This window comes from Anarrhichthys ocellatus, unplaced genomic scaffold, assembly GCF_004355925.1.
Source record: "Anarrhichthys ocellatus isolate YVR2014 unplaced genomic scaffold, GSC_Weel_1.0 scaffold3, whole genome shotgun sequence".
Lineage (NCBI taxonomy): Eukaryota > Metazoa > Chordata > Actinopteri > Perciformes > Anarhichadidae > Anarrhichthys > Anarrhichthys ocellatus.
Window position 1 is genome coordinate 11,842,260 of NW_022280033.1, and position 23,955 is coordinate 11,866,214.

The 23,955-nt window shown below is 40.6% G+C and overlaps 1 protein-coding gene across 12 annotated transcripts in view; it reads left to right on the forward strand.

Moving 5' to 3' along the window:
* Positions 1 to 23,955, forward strand: part of adgrb3 (adhesion G protein-coupled receptor B3) — a 113,570-nt gene that overhangs the window by 53,316 nt on the left and 36,299 nt on the right. For 7 of the 12 annotated variants that reach the window (XM_031877418.1, XM_031877360.1, XM_031877394.1 and 4 more), the window contains 9 exons: positions 446 to 607; positions 6,579 to 6,743; positions 7,507 to 7,671; positions 9,484 to 9,648; positions 10,089 to 10,190; positions 15,285 to 15,391; positions 16,385 to 16,582; positions 18,439 to 18,507; positions 21,396 to 21,504. In XM_031877418.1, the coding sequence (XP_031733278.1) occupies positions 446 to 607; positions 6,579 to 6,743; positions 7,507 to 7,671; positions 9,484 to 9,648; positions 10,089 to 10,190; positions 15,285 to 15,391; positions 16,385 to 16,582; positions 18,439 to 18,507; positions 21,396 to 21,504 (1,242 nt within the window). The remainder of the gene's footprint in view (positions 1 to 445; positions 608 to 6,578; positions 6,744 to 7,506; positions 7,672 to 9,483; positions 9,649 to 10,088; positions 10,191 to 15,284; positions 15,392 to 16,384; positions 16,583 to 18,438; positions 18,508 to 21,395; positions 21,505 to 23,955) is intronic. The other 5 variants (XM_031877367.1, XM_031877402.1, XM_031877411.1 and 2 more) reach the window with 3 other exon arrangements.

Sequence of the window (23,955 nt, forward strand, 5' to 3'; positions counted from 1 at the left end):
TATATATATATATATATATATATATATATATATATATATATATAATCATAGATGTGCCTTCACTGTGATCTTTGCATAAATGCACATTTAAATTCGTTGTAAGAAGGCCGATTCACTGACACATCTCGCCTACTCTATAATGACTATTGTTAATGCACCTGCTGTCTAACATTGCAAAGCACTTTATTTTGTTGCATACAAATGAAATTACTAGTCAGAAGAATTTAGCTGCAGATTCAGTATTTATCAAAGATCACATAAAGGTAGTATAGACTGTGCAATAGTGTTCTTATGAATCTTAAAGACCCCACTTCACCCCAAGGTGACTCATGTTGGCCCCTCCCCCATTTGACTCAACCCTGCCCACCTTGCCCCACCCCGCCCGTAAGCCCTGCCCAAGGACCGTATTGCTGCATTTAACTAGTGTCACCCTTCTCCCACACAGGTGAATCAGGTCCAGAGGAGTGGTCCCAGTGGAGCTCATGCTCTGTAACATGCAGTCAAGGGTCGCAGGTGCGAACAAGAACATGTGTCTCACCATACGGAACACACTGCAGCGGCCCTTTAAGAGAATCAAGGGTTTGCAATAGCACTGCCCCTTGTCCAGGTAGTGTTAGCCGCAGATTCTTAAATATTAATGTTTTGATCATTTGTTGTTGAAAGGAGGAAATGTGTTGCTGTGTTTTAACAAACTTTTCAATGTGTCTCTTTAAGAATGTATAATTATTGCAGTTAATCTAATGCTTTCTTTCTTTGTTGTTATTTTGTGATTTTTTTTTTTTTCATTGATTTTTTTCATTATCACCTTTGTGTTTTCCATTTCATATAACTGGAAGGCCATTCATCAACATTGAAATGGTTTAAAGACATGTGGTTCTGCATGGAGCTTGGGGAGCAGTAGGCACTGATATGTTGTCAGCTTCCTGTCCTTGAAGGTCAGTCTTGCATTTTAAAATAGCTTGGCAGCATTTCTTCAAACACCCTGTAAGGCATTTCTTCCTCAACCCATGATGGCAGGGTAGATGAGTCACTGGCGGTCAGGTATCAGCATCAGATGCTTCTCTGACTGGTGATTGCGGCGCGCTAACATTTGTCTGTCTGCGTCTGGTAGGACAGAGGGTCGTTCTGAACAAGTCACCAGTATCCATTTTTTGGATTGTGTACACAGACAAGTGTGTTGATTTAGAAATGAGATTCTGAACTCATGTTTAGTCAAGTATTTGATGGCGCAGGAAAGGGTAGTGCTTTTGAGTCGGCATCACAAACTCTTAGGTAATTACGGCTGATAGAAATACTGCAAGCTGCAGCCTGAAAACTGATTTATGATGTACTGTACTTCATTTTTAGATGTGGCATGTGCAAGTGGGAAGTGTGCAGTTTTCAAAAAGGGTCACTCTCTTACTTTGCGTGGACATTAAGAGCTAGAAAGAGAATGAGTCATTTCAAAAGAACAGTTGCTAAATACGCTAAATACGGTCTTGGTGTGACTCCTCTATGGCCATTTATATTTAGCACAGACAGCATTAAAGCTCCTATTTCTCAAAAAGCTACACAGCCCAATTGCAGGTATATGAATTAATTTGGATGAAGAATAATTATTAATGTAGGGCCAGAGCTTACAGAGCTGCCCATGTGAATTCATTATTGTCCTTGATTTATCTCAAGACCTGCAGAATTTAGTTTGCTCACGGCTAATTCTGGATCTGGAACTTTCTTTCACATAATAATGCAGAAGCACTTATCAGCAAATAACTGGACCATAAAACTCTGGGACAGCTCTAAAGTAATTTTGACTTTGCAATATAACTTAATTTTTAGCGAGAATAAAAGAGGGAGAATCTTCTTGGTTGACAAGTTAATAATTGTATTGCTTTATATATTTTAAGGTAGACTATATCAAGTGTACTGTAGTCCTGCTTTGTTGTTAAATTGCATTCCTTGTAATATCAGAAAAATAATGTTTTTTTTGTCTTCAATTATTAATATCAAAAACGGTGCACTGGGATCACAAACCTTGTTTTTCCAAGTCATGCTAAAAAAATGCAGCTGATATAACTTTGCTTAGTTACAGTTGCAAACTGGGATAAAAATAATTCCCACCTGGCATGGTGCCACATAAACAGTCTATATCTAATACCCGAAAAGGCAGACAAATCGATTCACTCTCTTCAAACTGCGAGTAGTATGCCAAGGTGGAAGGATGCCTCCAAAACAGAGTGCTTAAATTAAAGACACGTCACTTCCAGTCTAAAAGGAGCCGTCGCTTACCTTAGTCACCGTCGCTGAAAACAACATCATCGATGACAGATGGATCAGGCGCTGCAGGCAAGTAGTTAGAAATTCTGGGCCTCCTTTCCAGTTTTGATCCTGCTCATCCAACACAATGCACCTGCCAAAATACAATAACATTTCTGCTTTACCAAATATTACTCTTACCTTAGTTATCCCCCTTTTCAACCCAACCAACAGCAACCTGTAGTTTCCCCTTTCTTTCCTTCAGGATTCTGGTGCATTTCTTCTTTAGAATGAAAGCAGCCCAGTCATATTTGACATTTCTAAGGTACCATACAGTATTTACATATATGCTAATTCCCCGGCTGTTTCAAAGCCGCCCACTGCCCCCAATGCTTAAGATGGGTTAAATGCAGAGGGCAGATTTCATGTATGAATACGACCAATGCCAATGTTCAGAGCCGATACAAAATCAGTTTTACACTGCAGCACAAAAGTTTACGTGATGAGGTTGATATCAGCATTCAGTATTGTATCTTACTTAGTAAAACAAGCCTGTTTATGAGGTTATTATTTGTCATAGGTGCTAAACTTTCTTTTATTTCAATCAATATCAATTTATTCTTAAAACACACATTTCACAATCTGTGGTTTGGTTTGGGAGGAGGTCGAGAGTTGTCATTTCCATTTGAAGTTAATTATGGCACCAGTCAATGAGAAAATTCTTAGCTGCCAGGATTTGGCGCTAGCATATTTTAACTTGCAATCAACAAGTGAGAAAGTATTGTTTGCTTACCACTACAGATAAAGTGTATCAATCCAAACGGTGAAAAGCACATAAAAGAGCCATACCTTTGAGCTTGGGTGGGATGTTCTCTCAGGTCGACGAGCACGGCGTGCGCTGTTTATTTTAATAAACGATTTAAACAGTAAGCCACTTGATCGAGCATGCGCGGATACGTCCGTCAGACTCCGTCCTACTCTACAGGATGTGCTCATGCAGCCGCAGATGTCTTTCAAAATGAGCCACGCCAGTGATGCTCATGGCAGTGATGTAATATGTCATACGTCAGTGCAAAGGTATATCTCGATATGTTTTTAAAGGGTTTTTGACGAAAGTCGATTATTTGAGGCTGTGGCTGTCAACAGGCAAGGATTCATGTTAGTTGCAGTTTTGACAGTGATAAATAGGCAATATTAAATAATGTCAGACTTATCCTTAATGCGTCGAAAAGCTTGAACGTGCAATAAAACTTTTTAATTTTAATTTGGGAGAGAACATTGACCATTGTTACTGTACATATATTGTTTTGCCTCAAATGAATGAACGTTTCTATTTGAGTTGTACTAAACACCCGCTGCTACCAATAAGATAACTTGGTTGGTAGGCAGAATGTCATGTGTTTACTTACATTAAACACGAAAATTGGGCAATTAGCATAAGCAGCAATAGCCTCCTTGAAAACAAAAGGCCTACAAAAACATTTATCAGCATAAAGCACAGAGAGTTTCAGTCTGCAAAATATTGCATTATTGCCAACCTCATCATAAAGGCCATGCCTAGTTTAATAAAAGAAGAAAGGAAACTGTTTCAGTGCCTGTAACGCAAAACTCACAACCATGCCAGTATACCATTATTAATCAGTGCAAACCAAAGACAAATAAAAAATGAAGACTATAAGATGTTCTATCTTCTATTATTGATCAATTAAGATAAACAATGATAAGACACTTCCTAGAAAAAGTAAGAGACATTTTCTGTTGACACATTGATGGAAAAATTCAATTTTGACAGTGAAACAATAACGACTGTTAACTTAGGTAAAAAATATAGGAAAATATTGAAATATATGACAATGTATTTTATTATTCTGATTTCACTGTGTCAATGTGATTAGGTCTCTTTACTGGAGAAACTCTGTCAACCGAAGGACCCAGAAACCAGTTAAGTTACTGTCTGAGGCAAACCTAATGCAAAAAACACTTCTAAGTGCCATTGATCCTCGTTTTGCACTGTTCAAAAATATATGGGAAGTGCAAAATGATGTGCAATAGGCTCAAACTGCAGCTTTAGGATATGCATGGATGGGATTGTATTTTTTAAGTGGAAACTGTCTCAAACAACTCTGTAGAAAAAATATGATAGGCCGCAATATATATATATATATATATATATATATATATATATTATATGGTGAACACAGTTAGGTACAAGAGGATGGCTAACAAGTTAAAAAGGTAAAACATCACTGGAATGATATCAGTTAAATGGACTAAATCCCAGTTTACCACAAACGATGAAAACATTCTTGGCAAATGAATTTGCTTTGTCCATCATCTGGTGCTGGCCAAGAGTTTCACCTCTAACACAGAACAGTATTGCTCATGGCTGTCCCTGTAAATAATGGACGCAGTTCAGAGAAAAAAACAGAAGAAGCTAAATCCTATTGCATCACTGATACAGTAGCTTTGGTGACTGCCTGCTTTGAACTCAAATTTTCAAAGTAAACTCCTCGGCCACCATGGGGACACTTAGCTAAGAGCATCAAAACGGCACCTAGAGGTGCTGGGACAGACGGTAGCTCCGCCTCATGGCGGACCGTCAGCTTGATCCCAAGATCCAACAACTCTACAACTGATCCTGAGATCCAACTATTATACTGCAGGAGCTGTAATCCTCTGTACAAGCTACGGATAGTGACCCTTCTAAAGGGGAACCACCAATTCACTGTGGACAAAGAAGTCCCATTTACAAGGTCTTAAATCGTCATCAACAGACGATTAAAAAAAATCCACCAGATATGTTGTGTGCACTCCATTTAGTTTTTGTTCAAAATTTTCAAAACAAATAATTTGATTTATTTTGTGCCTAAATCTATTCACTGAAAATGTTACGGCATGCACACCCACATCAGCCTGTTATTCCTATTATAGTTTCCTGTAAGCCGTTGTACTGATTAGAATACAAAGATTGTGCCGCTATACAATGTTTGCTGTGCATATAGTATCTTCAGTATACCCATACTTCTGACGCAAAACAACAGTTCCATTGTGAATTTGGTTTGATGCAATCTCCGTCCCCTTAAAGTTAAGTTTGGAGCCTTCAACTCCTTCAGTAAAAGCACTTTATCACTTGGATCAAGAAACCAGCAGCTGCTTGAGAAACTAATAAGGTTCAACTTTTACATGTTGAGTGTGTCCATCATTTGATATCACTGTGTACATTTAGGGAACACTGCAACTGCCAAGACAAGACAGTAGGTGTCTTAATTCTGTCTAACTCTCAGATGCCCATATTCCCCCCTTGAAAGTAAAGCTTTAAGCCAATAGCAAATATCCTCTGCAGTTCTATAAAGACTCACCATCTGTCAACTAGAACCCACTCAAACTTATATGCAAACCAAGATGCAAGAGGAATGATGCCTTTTGCCAGCTTAAATGAATATACTGTATATAGCTTAAAAGTTGCACTTTGATAAAGATCACCTCTTTTTTTAGAGCATTATTATATTATATAAGCAGCTAAGAGGAGGAAAAAGACACATTTATCTATAGCATTTTATTTTATTGATAGTTATCATAAATGATCTGTAGTGTTCTTAAATAGAAGTGGGTATGCAGAAAAGTTAGTACAAACTAAATTAAAGTTTTCTTTAAAGTTTGTTTATCCGAGATCAAAACTTTGAAAATATAACATCTCACAGTTGATTTTTTTTAAGTATTACTAATATATTCTTTTATATTTTAATTATAGCGGTAATATTTCCAAAAATACCAATATGCCACAAGAAATTTAGAATTGTTTTAAATAGCATAACTTTTGAAATATTTGAGCATGAATTGCTCAGGCATATACATCTGATGAGGAAACACCATATGATATATATATATATAACACTTTGATACATTTCCTGTTGGATTTTGTCTGTCTAGCCTGATATTTAGTCTGAGTGGCCATTTCCTTACCAATGGTAAAATGTGGGCTAAACTAACACTGTGCAGGCCTGCTGCTCCTCACCCACACCTTGAGAGTCAGGATTCTATTGCTGCTATTGTCTGTTGAACTGCCACGTGGAAGATTGACATATTTATCATATTCTATACCTTTGCTGCTGTTTTAAGTCGGGTAGCATTTATTATAATTGTATTAAATGAACAGAGGTGATTGAATCTTGTGGCTGAGGCTTTGTGAAGCCCCACAGTGTCTGTGTGCTCAGTGTTTCATTTACATCAGTTTTTATTTTTTTATTTGTATTTATTTTTTATGGCAGTTTGTTATGGGCTTGTTTATGCTATAGCAGACACAGAGACATTGATTAGGCCTGATGCCTTTTCTGTGCCCGCAGTACACGGTGTATGGGACGAGTGGTCACCGTGGAGCCTGTGCTCATTCACATGTGGCCGAGGTCACCGCACTAGGACTAGGGTGTGTGCCCCTCCCCAGCATGGAGGCAGGGCCTGTGACGGACCTGAGACCCAGACTAAGCTTTGCAACATAGCCCTATGCCCAGGTATCATCTGCTCTCTGAATCTATTCAAAACAACAATTGTAATAATTATCCCTGAAGGCATGATGATGAGAGGAATATAAAAGGTAAATCATCATAAACTTATTTCAAATGATTAATTATTGATCATGGTAACAGTTTACCTACACACATCTAGTATCCCATAATCAGACAGTACTGCAAAGGTGAGTACAAAGCTGAAAAGAAGCCCGATTTGTGGTGCATTTTAAGTAAGCGTGCTTACACAATAATGCGGTTTAGTTGAGAGTCAATACTGTAATACTGACGTCAAAATCACTTACCCGTAATTGCCTGTGAATGTTAAGCAGATTAGTGATGATGAGTTTTTCCACACAGTAAATGTTAGCTTTGCTCTGGTAACAGACTCAGTGGAAACCGCTCAATCCCAGATGCTTTCTCTCTGCCCAGACAGGGAAAATGGAAGGCAGCTGACAAATGGATTCTGCAGTTTGTGCCTTTGGCATTAATAATCTAAATCTTTATACGAGGGCATTCTAAAAAAACACTTTTTATGTTTTAGTCTCCTCTTGCCCTTGGCTATGTTTTTGAAATTCTAACCAGACTCGGAAACCATAGCAGTACAATTCTCCTAAATCTACAAGTAGTCATGTCATTTTTTTTTGTCTGTTTTTTGGCTTTCAATCTGAGAGAGAATAGTGATCTGAATATCTCCTCCCATTTCTGTCTGCCCTCTTTTTTTCCCTTCACATGGGACGTGCTTGTTGGGTTGTGGTTGGTGCCTCAGTGGACGGACAATGGCAGGAGTGGAGCTCTTGGAGCGATTGCTCGGTGACCTGTGCCAATGGCACTCAGCAGAGGACCAGGCAGTGCTCAGCGGCCGCCCATGGGGGATCTGAGTGTCGCGGTCACTGGGCAGAAAGCAGAGAGTGCCATAATCCTGACTGCACAGGTAAAATCCTGAGCCTCTTAATTCTGTATCCGCTTTGATGCCTCAATTCAAAAATCATGATTTGAAATGGGGGAAAAGAGAGACAAAAAAAAAAACAGTCCGTCCCACATTGTTGCCGCCATCATTACAACCATGAGTGCTAAAATAATTACAATCAACTTTAGATCAAATATGCAGCCTGGTTTAACTCGTTCTGTGGCGTGCTGCGAACCTCTGCAGGAAGAAACAGAGCTGTGTTGTAAGAATCAAGAATGATGTTTAAGACCATGCTCTATCAATTGGATTTGTAAAATCCAGTTAGATATACTGTATGCCTTTCACATAATTCAGGGTTAGCTGTCCAAACTGTCTGTCAACATCACAGACATATTAGAGGCTGAAAGATGTCAGCTTAGAGGTCTCCATCAGGCTTTGAATTGTCTGATCATATGAAGGGCCTGAGAACTCTCATAATCTCCTGATGCAATTTCCACTGCAGCAGCTAAAACAGTTTTTTTTTGTTCTGTAGTTCTGTAGTATGTGTGTGGCGGAGAGATTGACAGTCAGTGGAAATGTTGTGTAACCGCTGCCAGTCAACCTTATGCCCTCTTGGACCACTAAAATAGCACATGCTTGGGACTGCGTATTTCCAATTTGCACTCATGATAATGAAGCAGACGATGCTGTTGTTCGCCTCCCAGCGAGAGGAGGCATTATACAATTTATTTACTTAATGAGGCCTGCATATTTAGCACTTCTTCTTTCTTTGTTACCGAGATGAAAGATCCAACATTACTGAGACGGCACAGTCCAGGCCTTCATTTGCATGGTGTTCATGACCGCTAGTGGCATCGCCTCGCTTTGTAGAACCCAAAGAAAGAGTTCATTGCAAACCCAATGAAATATGTCTTTCAGAAACAGTTAAATATATCTTTGAGTAATTTAGTGTGCTGAAAGGCAACAGGCATTCTTTGAAAAAATTAAACAAAACAGAATAAAGTAGAAAACTAATGACTACAATGAAGGCCTGTGCAGGATTTGAATCAGTGTTATGTGTTTCAAAATTGAAAGAATTTCTCCAGGACTGCTGAAACAATGAGCTCTTTGAAACACATGAGCATGCATCTGTCTGAGAAATCAGCTGCTCTGATGTGGAGCAGATCGGCTTTAGTATCTGCTGGGATTTGATCAACGTCTTGCGGATAGTTTTTGCCAACAGGTCACAATGGTTTCTGTTTTGTTTCTCCTCCAGAAGCAATCCTGACAGAGGTTAGTTGTAGGACACAAAATAGCCCTGCACGTGTGAAGGGGGGCGGGGGGGTAAGCGGAGGTTAGAATGAGAGTGGAGTGCGGTTCCTGCTCACAGGGCTTTGTACCTTTCCGTTCAGACAAGGGCATGTGATTTACTACACCGCTGAATCTGTTTTTGTGTCTAATGCACAATTTAACAGTGTTCGTTACAAGGGCATAAAACATGCTGCTGGTTTTGGAAACTTCAGCATAAATGTTGTTTAATATTGGCAAAGTGAGGCGAATGATCACCACTTAGAGAGCAGCTTCATTTAGTCATAAAACCCACATTCTCTTGATTATTCAAAGTAATCTCGTTCATTTTTGGAATATTACCAACAAACTGCATCTTCAAACTGAACGCACGGATAGCAAAAGAAATAAATGCAATCAAAAATCAATAAAATGAAAATAAAAGCCTAAATGGCACACGATAAAATTAACACATTTTGATGTATCATTTTGGTTGTATTTCTGTTGGGTTTTTTTTTTTTTTATGCCTGTGAGAGTATCTGTTTCTAACTGAGGATGATTCTGTTGTAGCTAACGGACAGTGGAATCCTTGGGGTCCGTGGAGTGGCTGCTCGAAGTCCTGCGACGGTGGATGGCAGAGGCGAGCGCGGGTGTGTCAGGGGGCAGCGGCGACTGGGCAGCAGTGTGATGGCACCGGAGAGGAAGTCAGAAAGTGCAGTGACCAGCGCTGTCCAGGTGAGCCGAAGGATAATAAGACTTAAATCTGAATGAAAGTGAAGAGATTATTGTCTCTGGCGAGAGAATGAAATGCTACGTAACAATAACAGGACCTGAAGAGGAGATGCAGATACAGAGGAGGGATGAAAGAGTATGAATATAAATGAAGTCATGGAGTCTTAACTTGGTGAAGTCCTTTAATACTTCCATTCTGTGTAGAAAATATATTATTATCATTATTATGTAGCAACTACACACAAAAGTTGTGTTTATAGGAGAGGGTGCATTTTATCACAATACTAAACAGCATGCTCGTAGTCACCAACACGATACAGCTTTGATCTCCTATATTTACATACCTCCTTGTGTGTAATATGAAGAAATCGTTGCATCATATTGGAAATCCTGAAAAGCTCTTTGCATCAATGTAGTTACACTTGTACCACTTTGCTTTTAAGCGCCGTACGAGATTTGTCCGGAGGACTATGCAGTATCAATGGTGTGGAGACGGACGCCTTCAGGAGAACTGGCCTTTAATAGATGCCCACCCAATGCCACAGGTAAGGACATGAGCAATATCTTTATCTCTAAATGGTTTAGTGTGCACGCAGAGTCCCATACATGAATTTAGACTCGTCTTTTATTATTATTGCCCCTTTGTCTTCCCCTAAGGAAAAACAAAAAACTCTTTGTGACCCATCCTGTGGGAGTAAAACAAAAAGAGTAGTCCACTCATTGAGGGCAACAAAGTGATGGAATACATTTTAATATGTATGCAGTGGATTCAGCCTTTTGCCTAACTGTAAGAGCGTGAATTTGATTGACCTAAAGTTGACTCATTTTGGCATAATGGCATTGTGAATCACTCCAACAAATGCAACCGTCTCTCTACAATGCAATGGTAAAATTACCCTGCAATTTTACACTAATGGTATAGTATTAGTGTTTAAATGCACATCACAATGCTACTAATTATGCTACATTATGAGGAATGATGCTAGATTCCTGCCATCACAGTAAGCTGTCCTTTCTTTTTGAGGTTATCAACAAGCCTTTTACTTTTTAAAGCTGCCTGACTAATCTGAAACAAATCACGAAAACGTCATGATAATGAGATAAACTTTATCTGGTGGCAAAATGGTGTTACTCTGTCTGCAGAGAAGGCGCAGATCCCTTTATCCAATTTCCACATGCAGTGATGTAACTCATGGCTACACCCATCAGTACACAGCGTGTGCACTGGATGGAATACAGAACGGTAACTGTGATTCTGAGAGAGAAACAAGAAAAGCACACGGAGGTCTGTTTTCCGACATTAAGCAGAAGCTTTAATATGAGCATGGAGGGAAGAGCATTAGAGCAGAGGATGGGAGTTCTCCAACTGAGACTAACACTCAGTTCTTGAAAAGAAGAGAGAGGGGAGGGAGAAAGAGGGGGGATGTTGAAAAAGAATGCAACCTCTGTTTAACTGCTTTTTTTTTGTTGCTTTTGTTCTTGTTGAAGGTCAGTTTGCTAACAAACAGACAGCACAACGAAGCGCTGCTGGGTGCTAAAGTTACAGGTTGATTTGACACGCTGAGCTCTTGTAAAAGATTTAAACAATCAAAGGTGTTGTGAGTCGACATTTCTTCACCATAAAATAGCTAACTGGCGAACTAGATGTAGCAGCAAACACGCTGTCATTCACAGATGGCTCACCTGCGGCAAAGTAACGCAGACGAAGATTTACTGGCATGACATTAGCTTTCGGGTTTGACATTAGTTTTAATGGCTAATAACTGTCTGGCACCATACGAAGCTATTTCCAGCTTGCTGTGAGGGCCTTTTGTTTTGTTTTTTTATTCTTCCTCTCTGTACAATGTTGTTAGAAATGTAACACCTCTGCTGATTAAGAATTTCATTTACACCAAGAGGTGTCTTTAATGTATGTGCCAGATCCAGGTCAGTCAGTCAGGGTGAGACAGTTGGCGCCTTTATACAGCCAAACTCATTAGTGTTCTTACTGAGCTGCATCACATTAATACATTATAGTATAAAAAGATTGTTGTGAACCCTTGACATTAATGACTCATTTATCCAACATTTTTTACTTACATTTTTTTTTACTGAATTTGGATGCTGTTACAGGGGTTGCACAGACTGCTGTAATACAGAGATACATGCCATTGCTGCAGTCTGGGTGGTCAACACGTGTTTTTATATATATATATATATTCACACCAATTAGCACACATGGTGCCGTACTACTTTATGACAGAACGAGGACCTGTAATGAACATCCAAAAGAAGAGCAGTGTCATGACAAAAGGGTGAAATAACAGACATATTTCATGTTTAAGCACAGTGCATCCCCCTGTCAAAACCGGCACTGACCACTGGGAGACTATGATGGACAACAGTTCAGGTCAGGTCAAGTTTATTTGTAAAGCCATTAATCACAGCTCCGGTGTCAGCGGGTTTCACAAAGCCCACATTATGAACCTGTGAAATGAAAACAACACCTTCCATCCTTTGGACCTGTAATTAGATCAAGGTCAGACCCACACAGCTCTTAATGAGGATAATGCGAGAAGGAACCAAAAGGCCTCACAGACAGACCTCCTCCTTCCGGGAGACGTGTGATGGCTACTGAGAGCAGGTAAACAAAGATGAAATATTGCTCAGAAAAGGCAACAGAGCAAGATGCGCAACGTGAATGCAGGAAGACAGCTTGGTTGAAGGGTCTAAATATGTTGGGGGGGGGGGGGGGGCATCCGTGTCCACTCAGCCATAGTCACTGCCGTCATCAAGGTCACCATAGGAACAGCACCCGGTGCAGAGGCGTCAGCACCGCCTCGGTCACCATGGATGACAACTGCCACCGGAGGCGAGAAGGGAGGAAAAGTCGGGACAATACACACATAGACACACAGCAGATTAATTTGTTCGCTTTGTATCACTTAAACAAAGATTCAAACATTGGTAAACACACAAACTACACTACAAGAGAGCTATGTGCTTTAGTAGAGCTGAAGAGACTGTTTCCTACCTGTGACAATACAATCTGGAGTCGGACTTGAGTTCTTTGTCTTTATAATCATCACATTTGAAGTAAACCTTAACAATACAATATCTGAGTTCCTAAAACTGGCCTCACTCATTCCAGAGGAGCTCCAAAGCAGCCCTCTGTCATATCAAGGCTAAAGCTATTTCTTTTTTTTCATACAGCACAGAATTCTTAGGATGTCCTTCATCTTTCCTTTACTCTTTTTTTTTCCAGTGCTGTACATTGTAAAATTAAAGTGAATAACTATTATGTTTTGATATTTGCTAAACATCAAATATGCTGAGTACCAGTAGTGAAATATACTATTTAGTCTTTAAACTTTTACATGCATTCTTTTCCCTACTGACACCTGCAGTTACAAGTTAGCCTGCAGGAGAGATTTTGCATGTAAACATTATTGTGTTCTTATTTATGTGGATGTCTAACGAGAGACCCTAAATCTCAATTATCAATTTAAGTTTGAGTCAGCCAACTGAGAGACAGCAATTAAAGCAACTGAACCACAAGCTATTAAACAAACACTCCACAGGTTAATGCGGATAAAAATGATTATGTGCTCAAACAAAAGATGTTTGAATTCAAGGTTTCTTTCGCTAAAATAAAGGTTGTTTATCTATCACAGGATGACATTCAACACACAAAAGTCTGCAGGAATCCCTCTCAGAGAGTGCTTTTAGACACGTCGCATCTGTAACTCCTCGGGCAGTAAACACAGTTTTAGCCTCCCGTCTTAGGGAGGATTGTTCGCACAGCAACAGGTCACTGCTTCAGTGGAGTGCAGCCTTGGTTTTTAATCATGCACATCTCTACCGACCAATATTTCATACTCAACTTACTCTACATGCATCACTGATGATGCAAGGAGAGATGACAGATTGGTCCATAATGACAGCGAAAGCTGAATTGCTCTTCTCTGACCTTGTTTGATCCCACTGACAGTTTGATCCAAGGAGAGATCCAGTTGTAAATGAGTGAAAAGCATATGTATTTACCAAATGCAGATTTAAAAGTAAAGTTAATATACAAATGTGATCTCTTATATTTGTATTATGTATTATTTTTCTCTGCAAAACAGTTTTTGTCAACAAACAAAAATGAGCTCTAGTGCAAGCATTTCACTTTTAAATGATTTTGGCCTCGGGCAGTTTGTGTCCTCTAGTGCTGCTGAAGCCACATTAAAATTACAAAATACCATATATTAGTCAAATCAAAGCACACTACAGGTGATCAAGCATCTTTTAAAGGCCTTCCCATAGCTTTTAATTGAATCTCATCCTTGAAATCAATACACAAACATGATTCTCATCTGTCATTTCAGAAACTTGACCTCTTACTGCTTTGTGTTTTTAAAAATAAATCCCACTTAAAGGGCACAGTCTTTCTCAGTTTACAATGACCTTTAGGAATGTCAGAGCCAAAACGGGAAATCCTAATTTCTAGGTAGCCAGCCTTCATGAAATACACTTTTTTTCCGTGTGTGAGGGCCTAAAAGATGATTGCATAACGATGTGAAAATATTCTATTGTGTGTTGGCATCCTTACCAATAGGGGTCTGGATTATAAAAGTAAATACAAGCTCCCAGGTGAAGCCAGTTAGGAGGGAGACGGATGCTCAGCACGGTGTAAAGCTGTAGGCCTCTCCTGCTGCCCTCCGGGCTGTCTCATAGCGCTGCATGGGCGCTCCCAGGATATAGCGATGTTTGGTGTGCACTCATGGCTTCAGTGCATATCACCAGGTTGTACCTGTGGAAAGGGTGGGCGTAGGAGGTGCGGTTTTGATCTATCTCTGTCTGTGTGTGTTAGTGTGTGCAAGACAGAGAGAGAGAAAGAACAAGAGATAGCGAAGGTTTTATTTTTTTGTGAAGCACGGGTGCCAGGGGAAATGTTTTGTACTGTGGGAGTTTCCCTCAGGATGTCAAGCACCTGTGTTGGAGCGGTGGGGTGTTGTGTGAAGTGCACTCCGCCGGGGTCGATAGCAGGGAAGGTGTGATGTTGGACCCCTCTATGCAGGATGTGTACGGCGATGTGGGTGGATACTGGGTGGTTCTGCTATTTCGGAATCACTGTTTACATGCCTGACAGCTATCACAGTTGAGCTGCTGCACGCTTGAATAAGCCACTGTAAGTTGCATTAACACAGCACACAGTGCATTCATTAAAAGCCATGGGGATCTGCCGCTCATAATTCAAACCCAAATATGTTCAAATACTGCAGCACTTTCCTTCCAGAAACATCTCTCTCCCTAGTTCTACAATGTTATAATAATATAACTCCACTGCAAAATGTAACGGTCGATATCAAATTATGATGGTGGGTGACAGAAGAGGACAAAAGGCAGGAAGATAAGTCTCTTATGAAAATAATTAATACTTCTGTCTTCCTCTCTTTTTTGACTTTTTTCCTTTTCCTGTATCCAACACCCTCCACTCCACCACATTCTTTTCTGCCTTTCTTTTGCCTCCCTTTTGGTCTTAATCCCATACCCCCCCCCCCCCCCCCCCCCTCTCCACTATCTACGCCTGCAACCTCATCTCCCCTCTCATCCCTCACTCCCTCCCTCGCTCCCTCTCCTCTCCAAATCTGTCCCTGTCTCCTTCCCCTCTACAGGCACCACTAGTCGACGCTGCTCTTTGGATTACCGTGGTATGGCCTTCTGGGAGCAGCCCAGCTATGCTCGATGCATAACAAATGAATTCAGATACTTGCAGCAATCAGTAGGTGCAAAGTCAGCTCTCTCTCACTGCCTCTGTTTCCAATGCATCATAAATTACCTCCCCAGTGTTTTCCCCATCCCCCTCATTCCCATCACACTGTGGCCACAGATTAACCACTTTCAAAAGATGAGCAAATTAAAACACGATTTTGCCATTATTGTCTGTAATAAATAGTCGCTGTCAAGTTCTCTTTATACTAATTGATTTAGAGTTTTGGGCATTTTGTCATCCATGTTTGTCTTGTTGCTTCAGCTTGTTGTACTTTTGCATATTTATGTTTTTCCTCACTTGCTCTTTACGGCATTTTAACTAACATCAATTACAATACATTTTTGTATTGGACCATCAATTAACTGAATAACAAAGTTGTGGAAACTGAGTGAATAGTCTTCTTTTCTGTAGAATCACTTATTCACCAAAAGATCCTGGTGTGAACTTTTTCTTTCATCCTTTTTCATCTCATGAGACATCTCAATCTTTTTTTAATTTTTTTTATTAAAGCCTGGGTCTATTTCAGAGGGCTTTATTAAAAAACGTTTTTTTTGCTTTTGTATGTTTGCCTCTTTTTCTGGAAACACAATAGTATTTCCACTAGAATAAGTAATTTTGGTAACTCTCCATCGCTGCAACAAATAAAATAATTCAGAAGAGCTGAGATAGCACATAACGCCCTACACCTGGGAACCTGTATTTATGGACATAAACCCTGTGCAATGATGTGAAATGTCATTTCACTGTGCAATGTCTGCCTAAATGTGTGTCTTCTGCTCCAGTTAACTCTTTTATGCATATTGGCTCATTTCAAAACATCCGTGAGGCAGAATACATTTCGTCCTGGCTTAGATATAACTGTCACATTAAGGGCCTTAGAGAGTGGAGTCTTTCTTCCAGATTTTTTGCACTCCATTTAGTCCAAATGTGTAGTTTAGTGTGTATCTCTGGAAACCCTGCAGAGGAAACAGATGCCCCAAGTCTCGTCTTCTCCTGTTTTTGGAGGTTCAGGGGCACCTTGCTAAGGGCCAGAGGATGCTGGCGGGGGATGGGATGTCCCAGGTCACCAAAAACCTGCTGGACCTCACCCAGAGGAAGAACTTCTACGCTGGTGACCTGCTGTCTTCCGTGGAGATCCTTCGCAATGTGACAGAGACCTTCAAGAGAGCCAGCTATGAGCCTTCTTCAGATGATGTGCAAGTAAGTGGACAGAGGGTTTTTTTGAACACATAGACATGAATCTGGCTGAAATGTATTCATATCCTACGGCGAGGTGGCTTACAAATGTGTCTCTTGTGACAAAATAATCAACTGGATAAAGGCAATGTTTGGTGCTGCAAACACGTAATGTATGAGAAAAAAAACAAAAGGTTTTTTTAACATGTCTGAAATAGCACAAAATCTGACAAACGCACCCCACGTCTCCATTGTATCAAGAGATCTCCACATCCTGAGCTCTTTCATCGCATCATGTTGGGGTTGACTGCAGTCTTGATCCTCCTTATGCCAGGATGATGGAGATTATAGCTAAAGCTCCACCTCCATCACCAATAGCATAGTTTATATCCTCAGAGCCGTGTCATTTTCAAAGACACCCTTCTCAGGCCTCTTTGTGGTCTTTGTGCTGTCCTGCATGCCTGTTTCAATGTGTTTGGCTCATGCTGTGGAAGGGAATAAATGTTGCTCTCTATTTGACGATAACGGCAAAGCGAGTTTTGAATATTGTATGTGTGCTAATGATAAACCTAATTCTCCATTATAGTTTTTAATGCCGCTTTTTAGTTGTTCTTCTTCTGCAAAGAGATGTAAGTAATTGTGCTGGAACATTTGAAAGTTATGAGTCTTGCACATCAGTAGTTTTCTGTATGGGAGTAGAAATAATTTAGTTTTTAATAGTGTGAAAGTTCAGTTACATTCCATAATATAACACAGTACTGTTTCCACTGAATGTTTTATCTCAATATATTAAAGAGGAAAATATATTTACCCATAATGTTGGATATTATACTGCTAAAAACAAACAATCAAGATATCTAGCATTAGTGATGTCAGTGTCAGTGATGCTAGATGCATTTGAGCATTGTCTGAATGTGGACTTAATTGGCACACAGCTTGTACTTCAGGTTAGGATGCAGGTAATTAGATCACCAAAATGTTGAACTCACTAAATTATGCACGTTCCAAAGCACACTGGTATTTGGACTACAAAATGTCAGAGATGCTCTCTTTAATGAACATTTATCAACAGTTTCCACTGGATGTGAGATGTTCGGTCTGATGCTCATATTTTGCAGGAATGAAACCCAAACGTTCTGGTGATGGATGGGCAAACGTAAGGCCCATTCACCCATTTTCCCACCATAGAAAATCTATGAGATGAGGACAGCATTCTGTCTTATGTTGTCATGAGAGCTCTATAGTGTGTGTGGGCAGACAGGAGAGCAGGCAGCCAGCCCACCCCCTCCGCATGTCTCTGAGCTAATGCAGTGTTAAAGTGGGCACATTACCACCAGAGGGAGCATAAGCATTCAAGTAGAAAACAAGATAGCCTGTGTCAAGAGAGAGAGCCACTCCCTCAGGCACATTGTAGACCAGACGAAATAATAACGCTAAAGATCAGACAGGGTTCCTATTACTACTGCAGGCATGCACCCCAAGCAGCCCCTGCTGCAGAAGAAGACAATTCACACAGCTGCTCAAGCATTCCTTTGATCTTCCTTTCTGATTGCAGCTTCTCCCCGTTAGCATTAAGTGTTTGCTGCAAGCTGCAGGGGGTTTGAGGTATATTTCTGCCAGAGCTAATGCACAAATTCCATCTTTTCTCTGGTAAAACCATCATGGTTTCAGTGTCAAATTTCCTGGTGCAATTGAGCCCCGCAGGGACTGTCATTATTCCCTGATAGAAATCCCTTGAGAAATGTCAGTTTATTATCCGCAACAGTCCTCTTTGAGTGCATAGTGTTTATGTGTCATAATTTTAAAAAGCATCTCGCTGCTGCGCTTATAATGCTTCTGCGTGGGTGTGTTACATATTTTCCCTTTCATCATCTCCACAGAACTTCTTTCAAATCATCAGCAACCTCTTGGAGGAGGAAAATAAGGAGAAATGGGAAGACGCGCAAAAGGTAAGCACGTCGTTGTACACTTAAATAATTCAGGTTGCTGCGTGAATGCTGTGTGTCTAAAAAAAAAGAAAAACGACCCAAAGCTTCACTGCTGTTGCTCCTTCTGAATAGCAGAGATAAAGAAAAAAGTCAGGTTAGTGTTGAGAGGGTGTTGTATTTACATCTATCTCTCTGTGAGAGGTCATTTAGCTGGTGTGACATCTTGCCTCATTTAGAAAAAGGTAGTTCCTCAGAGCTCCACTTGGTGGCAGCAGCACTGCCACAGAGACTGTCCAACCATTAGCACTGCAGAACTCACTTCACACATTGTTTTACCCAGCTGATACACATCACGGCAACCAGTGTAATTGGACCTGAGATGAAACAGTGTTGATGTTTTATTGTTTGTACAGAAGCCTCTAATTCCCTGTTTGCCTTTCTCTGACATTGCAAGGGAGCTCCATCATATGGAGAAGCTGTATCGTAGAAAACATAGTCTCAATATCAAATACAAATGTAAGGGCCACAGACTGCAGCACTACAGCAGTAGTGTACTGTAGATCAAAATCTGAGTACAGAACAGTGCACTTTGTCAACACTGTGTTTATCCGTGGAGGTTTGCGTCTGGCTACGTCCTCCGTCGGACACATCTCTCAGCTTGACAGGTGGCAACTGTCATTTTCAAAACTGCCACTGGTCTCTGAGACAACCTGAACTCCTGAAATCACGCACATCGAGACTCTAACAGAGATACCATCTGCGATGACGGCGAGTCTGCAGAGGGCATCTGCTCTGTTGTCACCTTCACCGCTAAATTGACATAAATTGGGTATCACCTGCACTGACACATGACTGAGGGGGTGTCTTAAAGTCAGTCAGATCTCTTTTTTGCCCGTGCTTCTCCATGCCTGACTTCAGCTAAGATGGTAGGGGAGTGCAGGCGGTTCAAACTCAGCCAGGAGTGCCGGTCCTTGATGTCTCTACAGGCAGTAATTAGGTGTTTACTCACTGCAGCTTTAGTTCGGCAGGCCCCAACGGTGGGTTGTCGGCGAGAAGAGCTTGCAAATGAGCAGTTTTGTCAGTGTGAATGCGTCAGAGATAGAGACACAGATCAGAGGAAAAATAGGAAAAGATGTCTATGTGATTGAACACCCAGAAGAGAAATGTGTTAATTATTTCTGTAGTTATTAATGTGCCTGTCCACGGAGCACTGCTTCAGTTTCGGGCACTCCACTCCAGTGTCGGCTAAGCGACGTCATCTGATTTCAACAGACGACGCTTGGACTTCACAGTTGTCGATATTTCTCACTTGCTGGCTCTTCTTGCATTAATGAGTGTTCTGAGCCGAGTGTCCACAGCACCCACACGCTGCGCGCTGTGGACACTCACATGAAAAAAACACCTCACTATGAGGTTTTACTGGCTGCAGAGTTGGCTCCGTGTGGAGATCACTATATATTCACCTCCTGTCACTGTTACCATGGCAAGGAAAGGAAGAGCTCTGTCTACACAACCTCCACTGCAGCCATTTCCTTTTGCGCTGCCTTCACATCGCACGGTTGCCATGGAGACCAGCAGAACGAGCATGACTGCACTGTGCGTCAGATATGCCGGAAGGGGCGACCGTGATGTGCTTTTCTCCCCCCACTCCCCGGCTTTCACTCTGCTGTGTCAGAGACTTCCCGACTTCAGCATCACTGATCTGCTCGCCTGGCTTAGCGGCATCACATGTTAGAGGCACACAAGGTGTTACCGAGGAGGGAAATACCTGCCTCAGGTGTTTGCTGAAAGCCAAGAGGGAGGTGTTAATTGCTAAATGCCACTCAAAGGCCTCTTTAATTGCCTGACATCGCCATTGTGCGCTCACAAGTTGTTTTAGTTAAAGTCCTGCAATAATCTTTGTATAACATGACACATTACTTTTAAAGACATTTTGAAATGTTGTCGCCTCATTGTTGTGTGTAGCTGCTACTTCGTGGAAGTGGCAAATGTGTTGCAGAAATGTCTGTCGTGTGCGGCACAGCTGCACAGTCCAACAATCAGTATTCTCGATATCCCAGTCAAGCGACAAAACTGGTGGCCCTTAAATCAAATCAAAAGCCTCCCTTTAGATCTGACCCATCACCACTTGATTGGCAGCCATGACAGTGGTCCAAACTTCTGAAGGTCAATTACCGGATGAGTGTTACTTTGATCCATCGGTTCGGAGGATAAGAGCTGACGGGACCAGTAGTGTTACTGGTCGAGCCGTGGATCTGTCCATGGTGCTGAATTCCTGCCTCTGCATTCTCTCACTGGGCGGTGCTGTGAACCCAGGCAATCACCCCTTGACTTGGCAGAGCCTTTCAGAAGAGGAGCCAAGCAGCAACTGTGTGTGCAAACCCGGTGGCTATGGCTCTGATGCTGGTCTCACGCGGATGGCTCAATTAGGACTGCAACTATCTGCCCGTTCTTCACTTGATGATTTAAGCTATAAAGCAGCAGATACGTTGAACATCTTCACATTTGAGAAGCTGGAAAAAGCAAATGTTTGTCAGTTTTGTTTAAAAAAACAACTAATGATATATTATCAAAATGGCTGTCGATTGTTTAACTCTACATGGTTCAATCGCATTTATTTGAAAATAATATAAAATTTTGTGCAAAAAAAAAGTGAAATCTGTTGCAAAACACAATAAATGTAACTCTGTGATTTTCTAATACGTCTGTCTCTTTTCTTCTATTATTGCTTTTCTGTTTATTTAGCTAGCATCATTTTAAATGTTGTGTTTTTTATGTTCTTTTCAGCTTCTGCATTTAACTATACACCTGCAGCTTATCTCTAATATGCTGTCTTTTACTATTTTTATGTTACGCTCCACACTCCCATTGAAATTGAAAATGCCCTCCTGTCTTTTCATCCTGTCCAGATCTATCCCGGAGCGGTGGAGCTCATGCAGGTCATAGAGGAATTCATCCACATCGTTGGACTGGGCATGAAGGATTTCCACAATGCCTATTTGATGACTGGGAACTTGGGTAAGAATCGGCCCAGTTTTCCTCCCTGCCCTCAGCTGCTGAGCTTGTTCTAGCATTTATTTCTGCTTGACATGGACGCAGAATCCCAGTGCTCTGCTGACTCCTTGTGTCAATTTGCCCACCATCATTAATTTAGGATAAATGGTGCATGGTAAGGGTGGGGGAGTAAAATTACTGCTAATCAATAATGTTAATTAAAACCGAGCTTGTGGTCTTAACCTCTTCTCCTATGAAATTCCTAAATTCCTATGAAAACCCACATTCCAAGCCCACATGCTTTTTATTTAACATAGGCATGTAAGATCTATCCATAGTTTCAGAGGCTTTTTTTTTTCCAACAATCAAATGAAATATGTGAGTCATATTTGAAGGTGTAGTAATTCTGTGTGATGTTGCACTGTACCGCAGTCCTTTGAGAAATACATGATTAGCAGAGCGTACCCCGAAGCACGTTGTGCAGAAGTGCAGCAGCACAACAAAAGATTGTTTGTCAGTTCCTTTCGAGATAAGCAGTCATGCATAAATATTTTGGGAGTGTCTGATAAAAGGCTATAAAATTGGAAGTGAAATTACAAAAAAATAAAAAACTCCGCACCACTGATTGGGGTCCGGATTATTAAGTCCCCCTCTTTGATTTAAAAAAAAAAAAAGTTGTCTATGAGCTCTTCCCTCTTCCCTTATGTTCTCGAGGGTTCTTTTTGCTTCTGCCTCTCGGATGATCTGAGCTCTCTGTGGCATTTCATTTCTTACTCAGCCATAAATGGTGTCTTACTGGAATGGAATAATATAACTGCAGTCTTGATTTATTCATGCTGCAAGTGAATGTGAGCATGTACAGCTGTGCTGACAGGCAGTTCCTCTGGAGGAGAGAGGTTTATTCCTCGTGTTCTTTACAATAGCCAACATTTGACCCACTTCTAGCAAACACTCACACTCTTTATGGTGTATGATTTCCATAATGACGAATAGGAATAGCACAACACACATAGCACAATGAATGCACCCATCAAAATGTCATTATGAAGCACCATGACACGCAAATTAAGTAACTAAGGCTCGAATGCATTTCAGAATGCCAAGCATTAATGACTTCTTTCACAGACGTGAGAATACGTCTGTGCCCTTCCCCTTTATAATCCTTCCAATTCGGCTTGATGGCAATACCCTCCTTTTACTGCTTGAAAAAGCATTAACACATGACCCCTACTTTATACAAAGTATGCAATCCATTCTGGGGAGTGTTTTATCCAGCTTCATACAAATTCCTTGAACAGCAGTGTGTATTGCACGGCCAAACTTCAATACAAAATACTTGACTCTTATTATTATGTTAGTCAGCCGTATGACTGTCGAGCTTCTCCTCAAATCGGTGGGACCGTGGATTAAACCGTGTGAGACATGATACGACAGAAAATTGTTTGGTAAACATGGAGCGATGATGCAATTCAGTATTGTGTTTCAGATTTAAAGAAAGCACTGAGTGATATAATCAGGTCACATTCTTGAAAGACTATATAGTTCATTTTATTTATTTTTGGTAATTTTTTGCAAACCACTTATATTTTACTGCTGACCTATTTCCAAGCATACCATTACTTTGTACGATGTTTTTAGTTTGATTAGTTTCTATTAAGTTCGTACAATATATCAATTAACTTACAGAAACTTGACTCAATCAGTCTACTAGAGTGATCATAATGTCCTTAGGCTGACTGTCATCAAAGTCATGACACATGGTTGTCCGCCACTGCATTTAAAGGGGCGTGGTTTAAAAATGTACTTGACTGATTTGATAATAGAAAACTTGCTGCCTGTCAGATGCTAGAAATCTCATACAAAAGGATGTAATATTATATTTGGCATTAATACAGTGTGTATTTGTCAATTTTCAGTTTATGGAGCCAAAACACAGAGAACCACCAGTAAGTCTAATTGACACGGAATTAGTTTTACAAACCTTGTTCTTGTCACAAATTACTGTGATATCCTTAATAAAGAAACTTCACTAAAATCAATGGTGATTTTTAAAACATAAGACCTGCCAGCAGTGGAGCATATTAAAAACACTGACATATCTCGTTTTGATAGGATAATTGAAGTTGAACATTTCAGACTCAGGTGCCTATAAATGAGTGTGATGAAACCTGAAAGAAAAATGATGACTGGAACTCAACACTGCGATCACAACTGATATCATTTTGCTTCCTAAGCAGAAGGCAAAAACGTTGCAATATTTTCTATATCATTTGACTTTTACTCTCATGTAGCAACATGTATGCTAACACAGAATGTGCATTGAATGTGTTCCAGTTTTCTTTTTTTGTTGCATCTTACAGTTCTCCAGGTGTGACTGAAATCTTCCTGATTACTTCATGCACCTTTTTAATGAGTTGCAGCTGTGTTGGATCCTCAGTTTCACTAACTAAACAGACAGCAGCACCCCCCCCCCCC